The 17,291-nt window shown below is 38.2% G+C and overlaps 2 protein-coding genes and 1 long non-coding RNA gene across 3 annotated transcripts in view; 2 read left to right on the top strand and 1 right to left on the bottom strand.

The window, feature by feature from the left end:
- LOC109848199 (polyadenylate-binding protein RBP45-like) lies at positions 6-6,660 on the top strand. The gene is made up of 7 exons (XM_020417584.1): positions 6-140; positions 2,369-2,828; positions 4,980-5,035; positions 5,115-5,245; positions 5,334-5,427; positions 5,532-5,678; positions 6,283-6,660. Exons 1-7 carry the CDS (start codon positions 6-8, stop codon positions 6,283-6,285), a joined length of 1,026 nt encoding a protein of 341 aa, XP_020273173.1. The 3' UTR covers positions 6,286-6,660.
- Positions 14,190-15,764, bottom strand: LOC109850996. Its single transcript, XR_002249638.1, has 2 exons — positions 15,361-15,764; positions 14,190-15,206 (listed from the first exon to the last, which is right to left on the bottom strand). It is a non-coding gene; the product is annotated as an uncharacterized LOC109850996 (long non-coding RNA).
- Positions 16,045-17,291, top strand: part of LOC109847959 — a 10,326-nt gene continuing 9,079 nt past the window's right edge. Inside the window, exons 1-3 of the mRNA XM_020417188.1 lie at positions 16,045-16,676; positions 16,841-16,911; positions 16,964-17,291. The exon at positions 16,964-17,291 is cut by the window's right edge and continues 287 nt beyond it. Coding sequence (XP_020272777.1) covers positions 16,422-16,676; positions 16,841-16,911; positions 16,964-17,291 — 654 coding nt within the window. The 5' untranslated portion in view covers positions 16,045-16,421. The remainder of the gene's footprint in view (positions 16,677-16,840; positions 16,912-16,963) is intronic.

Genomic DNA, 17,291 nt, shown 5'->3' with positions numbered 1-17,291 from the left:
AGCCCATGGGCCACTACCATCAGGGCCAGGCCCAGGCCCAGCCGGCGGCCTCGGATGAGGTCAGGACGCTGTGGATTGGGGACTTGCAGTATTGGATAGATGAAAATTTTCTCAATAGCTGCTTTGGTTCCACTGGGGAGGTATAAATCTTGTTTGATCTGCGTTTTGCTGATTTTGCGGCTAAGTTTTAGGGTTTATTTTCAAGGAATTTTTAAGATTTATTTTAGCGGTTAGTGCTTAATTTATCTGCATTGGGAAAAATTTGGCCATGTATAAGTAGAATTAGTAACAAGTACAATAAAGGGGTCTTGTGATATTATAATTTTTTCCTTAGCGACCTTTAGTTTCTTGACTTAAATACTTAATTGTTAACATAGTTTGATTAACTTCTAGAAACATTATATATGGGCATGTTATTTAGAAATGTGAAGATTTGGTGGTCTAATAGAAAGTTAGTAAATAGTTTATGGCCTAATATGACAAAATCCTACTTTAAAGGGTAAGGTGTTATTAAAAAATAACTTTGCAGATTTGGGGGTATAAATTGGAAATAAAAAGATTTGGGGTTTAATATACAAATAAGAAATAATTTAGGGCTGATATGCAAAAAAAAAACTCCGCAAAAAATGCCACTTGCTGGGCATGCTTTCGAGCAACATTGCATTATATCGGCCACTATGGTAGGAAAAGATAACTTTTTAAGGCTAATTAAGTTCGGAGCAGGTACGAGTTTTAATGACTAATTTGTGTTAAGCAGAGATTTCTGCATAGGGTTTTGTAGATGAATGAACCATGATTGAATATTTAAGCTTTATAACAGTAATGACAGAAATGCAACATTAGAACATGAGTTGAAAAAAAGCAAAATTTGGCTAAAAATTATTTCCCTTATCTTTACAAAGAAAAATGCTGTCATAGATTTCGAAGTTAGGAACTCCGGGCTTCCTTCAGCCCAAAACCATGTATTACCACTAAAGTACTAAAAGCAAAATCTTGTATTTACAAAGAAAAACGACAATTGCTAGCTGTGTTGAATATATGGCCACCACAGGAGCATGGACTCGGGTATGGATATGGATATGGGTATAGGACACGACAAATATGTAAAAGACAGGGTATGGGGACACAACCTAACATATGAGTTGAAGTCATAATTCTGAACTCAAAGCACAAACAGTCCATTGAAATCATATTTATAAACTAAATCTCAGAAAGTGGATGTGAAGTGTGGGATTTAGGTCTAAGAACTGTATGACAGAAGTTTTATAAATTGAAACGTATTATACTATTGAGTACACTGTACATGTCTGGATAAATGTATGCATTTATTCAAGGAGTGTCCAATAAATGTCACTGTCCATTACGGGTAAGGTATGTGAGTTACGTGTACTGCTTCATGTTATAAGTATCCATGCAACACAGATTTACTTAAAGGTCTTACATTCTTAGCCCAGGTTTTTTTTGAGTGTTCTAAAATAAGGTTGGATTTAGTAATGTTTCTTTTGGTGAATGGTTCTTGTGTTCTGAAGTCTATTGGCAAGTTTGCAGTTTTAGTCCCTGAGTTATGACATTTTCAAAGTTAATATAATTAAACTTTTAAACAATATTACAAGTAATTATGATGGACTGTTAGTTTAAAGAGTTTTTACATCAAAACCACCTAAACTTTTGCCCAAATTGATTGTTACCACCTACATTTTTTTTGACGAAAACCACCTAAAATTGCTTACATGCTTTCAATGTCACACCGAGATATGTTATTTTTTGTCACATCAAAACTGCATATTTTTTTTAGCTAATGTCTCATGTGTGGTTATGCTTGGTACATATTTTAAATTTTTGGTGGTAATTGTGATTTCTTAACATAGAAGGTGGTTCATGTCAAAAGTTTATGAAGGTAAGGTGGCAAACATATCAAGTTGTGTTTTGTAAGGTGGTAACCATGAGAGAGATAAAAGTTTAGGTGGTAACGATAAAAAAAAACATAGATTGGTGTGACATTGAAAGCATGTAAGCAATTTTAGGTGTTTTTTGTAAAAAAAAATGTAGGCGGTAACCATCAATTTGGGCAAAAGTTTAGGTGGTTTTGATGTAAAAACCCTAGTTTAAATAAGTGTTGTTTTTTTAGTAGAAAAATGAACAAAAAATTGATAGTGTATGTATTGAGAGGAGTCCTAAGGTTTATTTGTGTGCATTTTCATCTGTACCTGCATCTGCAAGGCGGCTCTTGGGTTCAAGCTGCTTTTTTTGGATGATCAGTCAGTTCTAATGATTTACAGTTCTGGTGCTATTCATTTATGTTCTCTTAAATTTATGTATGTTCCTTGTTCCTTGTTCCTTATCAGTATCACTTCAACTCTATTTGCAGCTTGTTTCGGCGAAAGTTATCCGAAATAAACAGACTCAACAATCGGAGGGTTATGGTTTTATTGAGTTTGCAACTCGTGCAACTGCAGAGCAGGTTCTTCAGACATATAATGGTCAACCGATGCCTAATCTTGATCAACCCTTCAGGTTAAATTGGGCTTCAGCTGGTGAGAAGCGTAGAGATGATGGTCCTGATTATACTATATTTGTAGGGGACTTGGCTGCAGATGTTACAGACTACTTGTTACAGGAGACATTTAAAAACCACTATCCTTCAGTCAAGGGGGCTAAAATTGTTACTGATAGGAGCACTGGCCACTCCAAAGGTTATGGTTTTGTTAGGTTTGGAGATTTAAATGAACAGACACGTGCTATGTCTGAAATGAATGGAATGTACTGTTCTTCAAGGCCAATGAGGATTGGCCCAGCTACAACCAAGTCTCAGCAAACTCCGACTAAAGGTAAGGAAACACATTGGAGGGTCTTCATATTAGTCTGATTTTCCATGTTATTTCATTGTATTTCATTTAATTTCCTGCTTTGTTTGGTTCACTGCTGAATCATGTGTCAGCCATGCTTGGCTTATCTGTGCATCCTCAAGTTACTATTGTCTATTTCCGGTTAGTACGAGGAATTGATTTGATATGTTCAAAGCCATTTCCCCTGTGGAACTTTGACAAATAAGGATCATTTAACAATGTTCTGAAGTAATTAAGTCTCATAATAGTTCATTGGCTTGATATTGGGATTTTATAGACCATATCTAACTTCAAAAGTGATGCATTTTTCTATCAGTGTGAGGCCCATTGTCTTAGGTTGTCACCATTTGGTTTTAACCTTATTGTTTGGGTGATATTTTATGGTATAAGCTTTAAGTGCATAACTTGTCTATTCTTCCAAACTCCCTTTTTGTTTCTGCAGAATTAGAACCTAACACTACTCTTGGTCTCCCTTTCCAGTTTCTTACATTCAAAGAGCTGCCACTAGTCAGTAATATTAGGACCTTTCATATCAGATTTCGATGTTGTTTTCCTTGATCTACCTTCAAAAGCGCTACTAAAGACATATTTAGATACTTTTTGTTTCTTCTTTTTGTTGAATTATTGCACATGAACTTTTATTCCTTCTAAAGCACCGCTAAAGGCTTTGTGGTTATTGGTGTCGTCATTGTAGATTCATGTTTGTATTTGTCCGAATGATAACATGAATAAAAATTTTTATCACAAAAGTTTGGTGCATGTTTCTTCTTGTCCTCCCGAAAAAGACGAGACTTCTGTTGCTGACACAAAACAGCTTAAACAGGAAGCTTCATGTAGGAAAAGGAAGACAAACAAGTCTCTTTTTCCCTTTATTTTTTCTTTCTTTTTCTTTCGTTTTATTTTTGCCTTGTTGTCCATCACAGCAAAGAATGTTCTTTTAATCAAGTTCTTTGCTGCTGAACTTCAATTTATGCCGCTTTTCCTTCCAAAGTTAGATACCCATTAACGTGGTTTCTAGCCCCAGTTTCAATTGTTTTGATATGCATTTTTGTACAACTTGATCGTCTTCCTTTTCCTTTTCCTATTGGAAGCAAGAAGCATCCTGTTTAAGCTGTTTTGTTTTAGAGCTAAAAGTCTGTTCACATCAGCACCCTTACCTTTTTCTTTTTCTAAGACCGTTTTGTTTTTAAGCATGATTTTTTTTAAATCCTTGATGTTTTGAAGTATAGAATAATTTTACTTTATTCTTACATCACCTGTATCAGAATTTGTTCTTCATCATGTAGTATTTGTTAGATATCTCTCCTCTGTAGCATTCTTGGAATTTCCCATCATTTATAGTGTTCAAACAGAATATATTGGTAAAAGAAGCAGAGAAAAATGATTGCAATAGCGAATCCAGTAAATTACTTATGGAGTTTGATCATCTTTTACTGTATGTTTCATTAAGTATGCTGAAGTAGCTAGTGCAAAAAAGTTTTCCTCTTTTGTCCTTAATTGTTAGATACTCTTCTTTTTATAATTGTCACATGACTATCCTAGCCATCTGCTTCTGTTGTCCTCAGCTTTGGTCTATCCTCTAATGTTCATCCTCTTAATGTAAACATGCGAGTTACCTTTAACATTCAAAATGATCTACCTTTAACAGGGTGTTCTCAATCCACTAGATACACTTTGCGGTTTTCTTCCCCTTTTGTTCAGGTTTGCAGTGATTTACATGCCTCGGAGAGTATCAGTAATTCGATCCGGAAGATGTGCCTTGTTTTTCTCCTCTTTCCATTTAGCTTCTATCAATATGCCCCTGATAAAGACAATGCTTCAGTTTGTTTAGTCATAAATATGATAAATACAACACAACTGAGCTTCTTTCTACATTAGCTTACATGAAGAAATTGTTGCTCTCTTGTGTGCGATTTCTTCTTCTTCTTTGCCCTTTCCCCCCTTTTCCCCTGGTTCCTTGTTTTGTAAGGCGGATGAATCAGGTAACAGGACTGTACACCTGTATGCTGCTCTTGCTTTATATGTTTTAGGCTTCCAAGGAGCCTTTTACTTAGTGCATTAAATAGCCACACTCATGGTCATGATATTTTCCGTGTCCCATGATATAGTACTTCACCTATATGTTATTTGCAGCTTCTTACCAGAGTACTCAAGGAAGTGACACCGAGAATGATCCAAATAATACAACTGTGGGTACATTGTTCTAATTTGTGTATAGAAACTTTAAGACTGGGCGTTAGGATACTAACATATCACTTTGATCTGTAGATATTTGTTGGTGGGCTTGACCCAAATGTTACAGATGACCTTCTACGCCAGGTCTTTAGTGCTTACGGGGAGTTGATGCATGTAAAAATACCTGTGGGCAAGCGTTGTGGGTTTGTTCAGTTTGCTAACAGGTTTGTTCTTTCTCTCACCATCATTGCTCAGAATATACATCACTTTCTTTCACTAATATTATTTTGACTTTAAATAATTGTTTTCAAGAGCTTGTGCTGAGGAGGCCTTAGATAAGTTGAATGGCACTCAATTGGGGAGTCAAAACGTTCGACTGTCATGGGGTCGCAGCCCTAACAAACAGGTCAATCTTGCTTTTTATTCAAGCATTTAGTTGTGTTATAGCTGCCTTGTTCTGTGAACTAAAGGGACTTTTATGCTTGTTTGCTTTCTCCCCTTATTTTCCAGCCACAGCAAGATCAGAACCAATGGAACAATAATTACTATGGGTATAATAATCAAGGTTATGATGCATACAATTACCAACAACCTCAAGATCCCAACATGTATGCCTATCCAGCATATCAAGGATATGGGAACTATCAGCAACAGCAGGTACAAGATTCTCGCTTTTGATTACCTTTTTTCAAATGCATCCATTATTGCTTATAGCCTGTTTGATGTCGATGCCTACTTGTCCACAATATCATCAGTGGCTGTTTCCATTTTCCTCTTGAACTTTATGTAGTACGCTAATCTGTTTGAGTGTAATCAATGTGCATGCCCCTGCAACTCCTTATTCCGAGCTTCTCAATTCAATACTATTACATATACGCACGCATGCATGCATGGCCCCATCTTGCAGCTATTTTGAAATTTACCTTCAAATCATTGTAGTAGCTAATTTGTCTCGCAAATTGTTTTCTTTAATTTTATGTTGCTGCCAACACTTCCATAATATATGTACATGGATATATGTTTCGGTGTTTCTCTGCTGATTCCCTTCTTCATGAAAAATACGCAAGTAATGTAAACAAAAACAGTGGTCTGCCAAATTTCCTAGGACTGTTTTGTGTCCAAAACTGTTCTATCAATGCAGAAATCAACTTAAGTTTGCACTTGTTTTCTGAATCTAGTGTTTTTATCTTCGTATTTGGTTTTCTTGATTTTGTAATGGACCATTCATTTATATACTAATGTGTGCCTATTTTAATTGCAGTAATCTTTCTGTTGGCTCGAGGATAATTCGTAACTCAAGGTACCAGATCTGGTTGTTGGGTCTGAAGCTGGAGGAAGCTAGCTGCTCGCATTTATGTAAACTTAGTTCTTGTGACTTATTATGAGGTTACGTGCATAAAGGTCGAGGTCTTGGTTTTTGTTATGTGTGAAAACTGCTTGGACTTCAGTTGAAGGAGAGAATCTTGTGTTTTATTTATGATTACTGTGTTTCTCGGTACTCTTTATCTAGGAAAACTTGCTATGCACAGTAGTATTTTTATTTATGGATGTTTTCTATATTTTCTTATCCATTTAATTTGATTTTTATGTTTGAAGTGAGAGTTAAAAGGATGTATGTGATTGTTGAATTTCTTTGCAATTAGGTGGCAATGAATCACACAAAACTTAAGATTTAACTTTGTGGCATTAAGTGGTGTAACGGTTTTATCTTGGTTTTTAAATTTGGGCATCTGCTGGTAACTTTGTACAAAGTTGTTTCATTTACCAACTTTGCGATGTCTTTTGAATGATACAGAGTCCGTTGGTAGCACGCTTGTTGTCTGGAAGTACGTCTTTTTATATGCTTGCTGATAGTAAGCAGATGAATGACGATTCGAGTCGAAACAGGTGGAAGGATCAAGCTTTCGGTTGGCATATCGATGAGTTTGAAGTTGTTGGATTCTGTTTTCGCTGTGGATATGCAAATGATATTTAGTGGGTGTTTGCTTGGATGGAAGCGAAAGGTGAAAGTGCGAAAGTGAAATGCTTTTACCACCACTTTGGTTGTTTGTTTTTGTTGAAAATAGTTACGGAAGAGGAATGTAGAAAGTAGTAAATATCAGATCTAATGAAGTGCATGAAACTTTGAGGGAAAAAGATAAGAAAAGAGCAAGCAATCCCATTGTTGTCTCCAAACGGGCTAATAAATTTGCAAGTTGGTATTCAAAAAGGAGGAAACAAATATGAGAACTGAGTACCAATTTCTCCCTACCTATGATAAACTACATATGATTATACTTTGGTAAATTTAGGACCAATTTTAGGCGCATTAAAAGTAGGGATTTGGATAATATTAGGTAGGTGTATTAAAAGTGAAGATCAAAGAGTTCTAGTAACGGAAATAAAAGAGAGGTGCATGAGTTACGTTCATAAATTGTTTAATGTTTAATTATAACCAAACAAGTGAGCAACAGAGAGAACTTGGTCATATAGGGAAGGATAGAAACTATAGATATTGTTGAAAAATTATGGTTAGTGAGGTTAAAGATGCTCTAAAGAAAGTGGAAAGTGGAAGAGCCGTAGGATTGGACGGTATTCCTATTAAAATTTAGAAATGTCTCGGAGATATAGGCTTGGGATGATTAACTAAATAATTTAATAAGATTGCCGACACAAAGAGGATGCCCGATGAGTAGAGGATTAGTACGTTGATACATAGGCTTGGGATAAATTTTTTCCCTCCGAATAAGGGCCTAAGCCAAATTTTAACTTATAGAAAGTGTAAAAGGGTAACATGAGAGAGAAATGCAGGCAGAGAAGAGCTTGCAACTTAGATAAGCTTCCGACTGCAGGATTTCTGAAGGCAAAATTCATCAAGTAGAGCTGAACTATGGATAATAATTATCGTCGTCGAACACTTCCTGTTGAAAATGTGTCGATTTCTTGCTTTCCAAATCAACCAAAGGATTGCAACGATGGATCCGGATAAGCTATGTCAGGGGCTATTCGAGTTTAAGCGAGCCTAGGCAAACTCAACCAAGTTTTGATGATCAGGCTGGAATTAAAATTAAGAATATGCTCCTGAATTCACAATTAAAAGGCAAAGAAGGACATTATCAACCATCTCAAATTTAACCATGTACACACCGAACTTCAAGGATGACGTAATCGGAGTAACACCAATCCATCCTCACGGTGGTGCAAAATTTTGGTTGAGAAAAAAGTTCTAATAATGGCAACTCTTTTAATTAAGCAAGAATTAGCACATTCTGAAAACTAGCACAAGTTTATAAGTTGTATTACATTCATTCAGAAGCTCACATGACCATTTTGAGATTTATGCAAGCAATCTACAACGGAAGACTGCAGTACGTGCGCACCGCTCAGTAAACAAATTTATCAGTTCATTGATTACTGCAAAGTATTTCTCATGGCTAGAGAACTAAACATACAGCATACAATTTTTTTGATTGCATGTTGGTTGTCATCCATTACTTTCCTATTGTAGGTGAACGATAAAATACCTCTTCAAGTTAGTTTTTCCTTCGACTTGCCATTTAAGATTCCAGGTCTGTTTCATCCTCTGTTTGATACGAGAGTATCAGGTGGAGAGCAGCCAGACTCAGGTGATCTATCACAAACACATTTCAAATTGTTGCAGAAGTATTTATAACCCTTTATCCATATACTTGATCAGTTATGTATATGTCATGTTCATAGATTTGTCACTTGTTTTACCAATAAAAGAGGCTGTGGCAAGATTCTACACGGTAGGCTAGCTGACTCAAAGAAAATTTTCGATTGTGTTTTGTCACGATGAAACTAATCGCTTGTCCTTAAACTATCAGATATAATCTGAAATTTTGAAAAATTTGTCCAATACAGTCCAGCATTTAAAAAAGAATCTTCAGAGAGAATCACAATCTAACTCTTTGGCTGTTGAATACTAGAACAGGTTCACGTTTAGGTCTCGTGTGATAAAGGCTTAAGAGAGAGGGTTAAGGAAAAGGATTAAGCTAGTCAACCCATTTTGAAAAAGGAAGAATTCAGTTGGTTGGTTAACCTTAGAACTCGAGGATCGACAAGCACTCATTCAGACTTCTCTTCTCCATATGATTTTCCAAACGTTACCTAAGAAGCACTCCTAAGTCAACCAACCAACTGTGTAACGCCAGATTGAGAATGCAAGGAAACAAAAAAAAAATTGCAGTTTTCTTGAGCCAGTAGGAGATTTTTTGGCAAATAGGAACTTGCCAGCTTTTTTTTTAGGGAAAATCCTCTTTTAACCCAAAGTTTTGAAAAAGGAAGAATTCAGTTGGTTGGTTAACCTTAGAACTCGAGGATCGACAAGCACTCATTCAGACTTCTCTTCTCCATATGATTTTCCAAACGTTACCTAAGAAGCACTCCTAAGTCAACCAACCAACTGTGTAACGCCAGATTGAGAATGCAAGGAAACAAAAAAAAAAATTGCAGTTTTCTTGAGCCAGTAGGAGATTTTTTGGCAAATAGGAACTTGCCAGCTTTTTTTTTAGGGAAAATCCTCTTTTAACCCAAAGTTTTGAAAAAGGAAGAATTCAGTTGGTTGGTTAACCTTAGAACTCGAGGATCGACAAGCACTCATTCAGACTTCTCTTCTCCATATGATTTTCCAAACGTTACCTAAGAAGCACTCCTAAGTCAACCAACCAACTGTGTAACGCCAGATTGAGAATGCAAGGAAACAAAAAAAAAATTGCAGTTTTCTTGAGCCAGTAGGAGATTTTTTGGCAAATAGGAACTTGCCAGCTTTTTTTTTAGGGAAAATCCTCTTTTAACCCAAAGTTTTGAAAAAGGAAGAATTCAGTTGGTTGGTTAACCTTAGAACTCGAGGATCGACAAGCACTCATTCAGACTTCTCTTCTCCATATGATTTTCCAAACGTTACCTAAGAAGCACTCCTAAGTCAACCAACCAACTGTGTAACGCCAGATTGAGAATGCAAGGAAACAAAAAAAAAATTGCAGTTTTCTTGAGCCAGTAGGAGATTTTTTGGCAAATAGGAACTTGCCAGCTTTTTTTTTAGGGAAAATCCTCTTTTAACCCAAAGTTTTGAAAAAGGAAGAATTCAGTTGGTTGGTTAACCTTAGAACTCGAGGATCGACAAGCACTCATTCAGACTTCTCTTCTCCATATGATTTTCCAAACGTTACCTAAGAAGCACTCCTAAGTCAACCAACCAACTGTGTAACGCCAGATTGAGAATGCAAGGAAACAAAAAAAAAATTGCAGTTTTCTTGAGCCAGTAGGAGATTTTTTGGCAAATAGGAACTTGCCAGCTTTTTTTTTAGGGAAAATCCTCTTTTAACCCAAAGTTTTGAAAAAGGAAGAATTCAGTTGGTTGGTTAACCTTAGAACTCGAGGATCGACAAGCACTCATTCAGACTTCTCTTCTCCATATGATTTTCCAAACGTTACCTAAGAAGCACTCCTAAGTCAACCAACCAACTGTGTAACGCCAGATTGAGAATGCAAGGAAACAAAAAAAAAATTGCAGTTTTCTTGAGCCAGTAGGAGATTTTTTGGCAAATAGGAACTTGCCAGCTTTTTTTTTAGGGAAAATCCTCTTTTAACCCAAAGTTTTGAAAAAGGAAGAATTCAGTTGGTTGGTTAACCTTAGAACTCGAGGATCGACAAGCACTCATTCAGACTTCTCTTCTCCATATGATTTTCCAAACGTTACCTAAGAAGCACTCCTAAGTCAACCAACCAACTGTGTAACGCCAGATTGAGAATGCAAGGAAACAAAAAAAAAATTGCAGTTTTCTTGAGCCAGTAGGAGATTTTTTGGCAAATAGGAACTTGCCAGCTTTTTTTTTAGGGAAAATCCTCTTTTAACCCAAAGTTTTGAAAAAGGAAGAATTCAGTTGGTTGGTTAACCTTAGAACTCGAGGATCGACAAGCACTCATTCAGACTTCTCTTCTCCATATGATTTTCCAAACGTTACCTAAGAAGCACTCCTAAGTCAACCAACCAACTGTGTAACGCCAGATTGAGAATGCAAGGAAACAAAAAAAAAATTGCAGTTTTCTTGAGCCAGTAGGAGATTTTTTGGCAAATAGGAACTTGCCAGCTTTTTTTTTAGGGAAAATCCTCTTTTAACCCAAAGTTTTGAAAAAGGAAGAATTCAGTTGGTTGGTTAACCTTAGAACTCGAGGATCGACAAGCACTCATTCAGACTTCTCTTCTCCATATGATTTTCCAAACGTTACCTAAGAAGCACTCCTAAGTCAACCAACCAACTGTGTAACGCCAGATTGAGAATGCAAGGAAACAAAAAAAAAATTGCAGTTTTCTTGAGCCAGTAGGAGATTTTTTGGCAAATAGGAACTTGCCAGCTTTTTTTTTAGGGAAAATCCTCTTTTAACCCAAAGTTTTGAAAAAGGAAGAATTCAGTTGGTTGGTTAACCTTAGAACTCGAGGATCGACAAGCACTCATTCAGACTTCTCTTCTCCATATGATTTTCCAAACGTTACCTAAGAAGCACTCCTAAGTCAACCAACCAACTGTGTAACGCCAGATTGAGAATGCAAGGAAACAAAAAAAAAATTGCAGTTTTCTTGAGCCAGTAGGAGATTTTTTGGCAAATAGGAACTTGCCAGCTTTTTTTTTAGGGAAAATCCTCTTTTAACCCAAAGTTTTGAAAAAGGAAGAATTCAGTTGGTTGGTTAACCTTAGAACTCGAGGATCGACAAGCACTCATTCAGACTTCTCTTCTCCATATGATTTTCCAAACGTTACCTAAGAAGCACTCCTAAGTCAACCAACCAACTGTGTAACGCCAGATTGAGAATGCAAGGAAACAAAAAAAAAATTGCAGTTTTCTTGAGCCAGTAGGAGATTTTTTGGCAAATAGGAACTTGCCAGCTTTTTTTTTAGGGAAAATCCTCTTTTAACCCAAAGTTTTGAAAAAGGAAGAATTCAGTTGGTTGGTTAACCTTAGAACTCGAGGATCGACAAGCACTCATTCAGACTTCTCTTCTCCATATGATTTTCCAAACGTTACCTAAGAAGCACTCCTAAGTCAACCAACCAACTGTGTAACGCCAGATTGAGAATGCAAGGAAACAAAAAAAAAATTGCAGTTTTCTTGAGCCAGTAGGAGATTTTTTGGCAAATAGGAACTTGCCAGCTTTTTTTTTAGGGAAAATCCTCTTTTAACCCAAAGTTTTGAAAAAGGAAGAATTCAGTTGGTTGGTTAACCTTAGAACTCGAGGATCGACAAGCACTCATTCAGACTTCTCTTCTCCATATGATTTTCCAAACGTTACCTAAGAAGCACTCCTAAGTCAACCAACCAACTGTGTAACGCCAGATTGAGAATGCAAGGAAACAAAAAAAAAATTGCAGTTTTCTTGAGCCAGTAGGAGATTTTTTGGCAAATAGGAACTTGCCAGCTTTTTTTTTAGGGAAAATCCTCTTTTAACCCAAAGTTTTGAAAAAGGAAGAATTCAGTTGGTTGGTTGTCCTCGACAGTATAGCACCTTATGGCCAAAGTATAGCACCTTATTGCAAAGTATAACACCTTATGGCCAGAGTATAGCACCTTATGGCCAAAGTATAGCACCTTACGCTCTCTGGAAATTCTGAGCTCCAAGTCGTCGCGACCATTTCAGTTTTTTTCCGCGCGACGAGAACACTCGGCGACCGACGCGTCGTCGTAATAGGCCGATCATCCGCCGCGTCGGCCGGTCCTCGCCCAATTTCGAAGCTTCAGGCAAAGTATAGCACCTTATTACAAAGTATAGCACCTTATGGCCAAAGTATAGCACCTTATGGCCAAAGTATAGCACCTTACGCTCTCTGGAAATTCTGAGCTCCGAGTCGTCGCGACCATTTCAGTTTTTTCCCGCGCGACGAGATGGCCAAAGTATAGCACCTTATTTGCAAAGTATAGCACCTTACGCTCTCTGGAAATTCTGAGCTCCGAGTCGTCGCGAACCATTTCAGTTTTTTTCCCCGCGGCGAGAACACTCGGCGACCGACCCGTCGATGTAATAGGCCGATCATCCGCCGCGTCGGCCGGTCCTCGCCCAATTTCGAAGCTTCAGGCAAAGTATAGCACCTTATTGCAAAGTATATCACCTTATGGCCACAGTATAGCACCTTATTGCAAATTATAGCACCTTATGGCCAAAGTATAGCACCGTATGGGCAAAGTATAGCACCTTACGCTCTCTGGAAATTCTGAGCTCAGATAATGTTACGACGACGGGTCGGAGCTCAGATAATGTTACGACGACGGGCCAAAGTATAGCACCGTCGGTCGGTCGCCGAGTGTTCTCGCCGCGGGGAAAAAAACTAAAATGGTTCGCGACGACTCGGAGCTCAGAATTTCCAGAGAGCGTAAGGTGCTATACTTTGGCCATAAGGTGCTATACTTTGCAACAAGGTGCTATACTTTGGCCATAAGGTGCTATACTTTGCAACAAGGTGCTATACTTTGGCCATAAGGTGCTATACTTTGCAATAAGGTGCTATACTTTGCCTGAAGCTTCGAAATTAGGCGAGGACCGGCCGACGCGGAGGATGATCGGCCTATTACGACGACGCGTCGGTCGCCGAGTGTTCTCGTCGCGCGGAAAAAAACTAAAATGGTCGCGACGACTCGGAGCTCAGAAATTTTGATGGTGCTAGCTTCAAAATTGCGCGAGGACCCCCCGTCACGGTGGATGATTGGTCAATAAACACGTCACGTAGGTCGTCGAGTGTTTGCATTGCCCTAAAAAAACTGATTTGACTTATCACAATAAGTTGCTGAATTTCCAGCGACCAAAAGGTGCTATATTTTATCGATAAGGTGCTATACTATTGCCATAAGGTGCTATACTTTATAATAAGGTGCTATACTTTATCAATAAGCTGCTATACTTTCCCATAAAGTGCTATACTTTATCAAAATCTAAAAATTGAGCGAGTACCCCTCGTCGAGGTGGATAATTGGTCACGCGACACATAATATTGCCCAATAGGCTGTAGTTAACACAACCTACCATCAAAATTTCTTCAGTTCAATCAGTGCATCAGTTCATTACAGATATTCATATCTATCAACCACTAAACTCAAGTGCATAACATTGAATGAAAATAATCCATGAAGATTGAATGGAAATAATCCAAAATCACCACTATCGAAACGTTGTATACATTTCTACTAGATACATTTCTACTAGTTACACTGATAAATTTGATACAACATGATACATTGGATAGTGCATTTGATACAATATGCACACAAATCATCTATATATACATAATATAGAAAATTTCATACAACACGATACATTGGATACTACTTGGTACATCATATTGCAGGCTGTAGTTGATTTGCCGTTTGGGTTGCAATGTGACAGCAATGCGAAGATCTGATCGAATGCCAATAGTGGGGGATTCTCTCATGTATTTGATTGGAAAGTTAGTGTGCATTGACGAATGGTTTCTGATTGAGGGGTAGCTGTGCGTTACGTTAGGTGTGCCATTGATGATGGAATATATGTATCCCACCATAAAAATGTTACAATCTACGCTCCTGCACAAATAAATGTCACAATCAATGATTGCATGATAAGAAAATTTTATTAACTGTCAATTCTAACTTATCGTGCATTTCCAAAGCAAAATACATGAAAGTAATATCGAGAAATGCTAGCATAAGAGGCTTCATACCACTTTCAAAGGAATCATCTATAAGCTTTTATGCAATATCAATTCTAACTTATCGTGCATTTCCAAATCAAAATACATGAAAGTAATATCGATTTTGATGTCGTAATGCTTCGAATTATCAAAACCCACAAGAACAATAAGAATCTGAAGGACCACCAAGCAATAAGAAAATTAGAATTTTTATGTTACAACTCGTCACCATTCCCAACACCAACAAGTAAGAATAATCACCTAGTAACTTTGTACGCTTGCAAAAAGAGGGAGGATTTTCACATCAATCATCAACTCTAAGGAAAATTCTATTCATAAATGCAAGCAAGAACTATAGTTCTAATTTTAAAACATAATGTCCAGAGAGGAACCATAGTTATGTAAGTCATGGTTGATATCTCATGAATGTACATATCTTATGAGCAATTGAGCATCAAGTAAAGGTTACCTTCACTTTTTCCAATAGCTTTTTGGCATCAGCGTTATTTTTGAAGCGATCACGGACAGGCTGCAAGTTGTAGGTTCATGAGATTTTAGAATGACAGAACAATAAATTAGAATTTGAGTAACCAACAATCATCAAAATCAAAATCAAATATTGATAAGAGAGAACACTAAGCGTAAATTCAACAAACAGGTGGTGGACAAAGAGTTGAACTAACCTGACTTGCAATGGAGAACAACATAACCCACCTCCTTCTGCCGAACCCACTTCCTTTGAGCGCCAAGGATCCTCACCATCGTCGTCGGCTTATGCGAAAGCAGCTCCTTACAAAGCCAGGCGGTCTTCGACCTCCGCCATTACTCCGAGTGCTCCTCAAGCTCCGTCCACTGGCGGCAATGACAAGTGCTTCAGGTTGATGGGCGAACTACAGGGAGTCAATGTCGAAATCATTGGTGGGCTATTCATCTACTTCAAGGTCGACGGTGGTGGGTGACGTGGCGGCGAGGGGAGATAGGGGCAGTGGATGCAGAGGTTGATGGGCTTGAGGGAGGAGGGGAAGTGAAGGGAGGGAAGAGGAGGAGGTTGGTGGTAGTGGTTGAGGGGAAGTGAAGGGAGGGAAGAGGAGGAGGAGGGGAGAGGGAGAGATCTCTTCTGAGCTCAGATGGAGGAGGAGGGGAGAGGGAGAGATCAGTTGGGGATGAAGGGTAGTTTAGGATTTTTCAAATTTTTTGGATAAATACAGTACAAATAATGGGTGTATTGTACATTTGGGTTTAAAAATAAGTGGGATGTGATATTGTGGGTCTATTGATGTTTTGAAAAGTGAATGGGTTTTTAAATAAGTTGGGGTAAAACTTTGGGTTAAAAGAGGATTTTCCCTTTTTTTTATTACTGAATTCTGTTCTTTATTCCAAAACATGCATGCATTGCTTCCAATATTTGGTTTTCACTTTAAACTGAAGCTTTTTGGAATTTGAGTTTTTTCTTCATGCAGAAATGTCACAAACTCGGATCTTACGACATGCAGGAGAGCAGCAGCGCCTTAGTACCTATCTCCCGTGCTATATTTAAACCTTCCATAGTCTCAGCCCGTCGCCTAATCTTCCACGAGGACAGCCTCAATGAACTGGAGACAATCATGAAAACGTTCAATAGTCTCAGCAACCTAACAGAACCACGAAAGAGGTTCGAGAAATGAGTTCCTTCTTGACCGAGCACAAAGTCTTCGGGCAAGAGGAGGAGAAGAACATGATCATATATAGCTGATCACTAAAACAAATGGCAGTCTCTGTTCTTCCCGTCATTGGGGTTGGTAGGGTTGGGAAGACCACTTCAGCGCAACTCATCTACGATGACCAAAGAGTTGAGAATTTACTTACGGATGTGGATTTGTGTTTTTCTGATAATTTTGATGTGAGAAGGCTAACAAGAGAGATCTTAGAGTCTGCATCCATGGATGGTAACCCTGGAGCCTTCAGTAACTTTAGTGTGCTTCAGAACAATGCGACAAAGTGTCTCAACAACTCGGAAGAAGTTTCTGCTTGTTTTGGATGATGTGTGGGATGATGAAGACAGGTCAAGTTGGGAGAAACTTTGCGCTTTATTGGAGTTTGGACAGAAGGCAAGTGAAGTACTGATCACTACTCGACCGGAGAAAGTGGCTAAGATGATGGGCACGATGGAGCCAATCTATCTAGAGAGTCCGCCTGTCAAAAGACTACATGTTATTTTCTAACAAATGTGCGTTTGGTGATGAGGACCCTGACAGGTATCCAGAGTTGCTGAGGATTGGGAAGAAAATGGCTGAGAAGCCCTGACAGGTATCCAGAGTTGCTGAGGATTGGGAAGAAAATAGCTGAGAAGCTGAAGGGTTCTCCTCTTGCTGCAAAGACAGTTGCTGCAGTTTTGAACTCTGAATTGGATGATGATCACTGGATGAACATTTTGAGGAGTGATCTTTGGGAGCTACCACAAGGACCTGATGACATCATGCCTGCTCTCAGATTGAGTTACAGGCAATTGTCGCCGCACTTGAAGCAGTGCTTTGCGTATTGCTACCTTTTTCCAAAAGATTATCGGTTTGACGATGAAAAGTTAGTTCACCTATGGATGGCTCAAGGGGTCATTACCCACGCACATCGTGATAAA

This window comes from Asparagus officinalis, chromosome 7 (assembly GCF_001876935.1).
Source record: "Asparagus officinalis chromosome 7, Aspof.V1, whole genome shotgun sequence".
Taxonomy (NCBI): domain Eukaryota; kingdom Viridiplantae; phylum Streptophyta; class Magnoliopsida; order Asparagales; family Asparagaceae; genus Asparagus; species Asparagus officinalis.
Note: the sequence above shows the minus strand (reverse complement) of the source record. Positions and strands in the feature narration are given on the sequence as shown.

Coding starts and splice junctions, on each gene's coding strand:
- LOC109848199 (XM_020417584.1), top strand. CDS start 6: ATGGGCCACTACCATCAGGGCCAGGCCCAGGCCCAGCCGGCGGCCTCG. Junction 141..2,368: donor GCTTTGGTTCCACTGGGGAG/GTATAAATCTTG, acceptor CTCTATTTGCAG/CTTGTTTCGGCGAAAGTTAT. Junction 5,036..5,114: donor ATGATCCAAATAATACAACT/GTGGGTACATTG, acceptor TTTGATCTGTAG/ATATTTGTTGGTGGGCTTGA.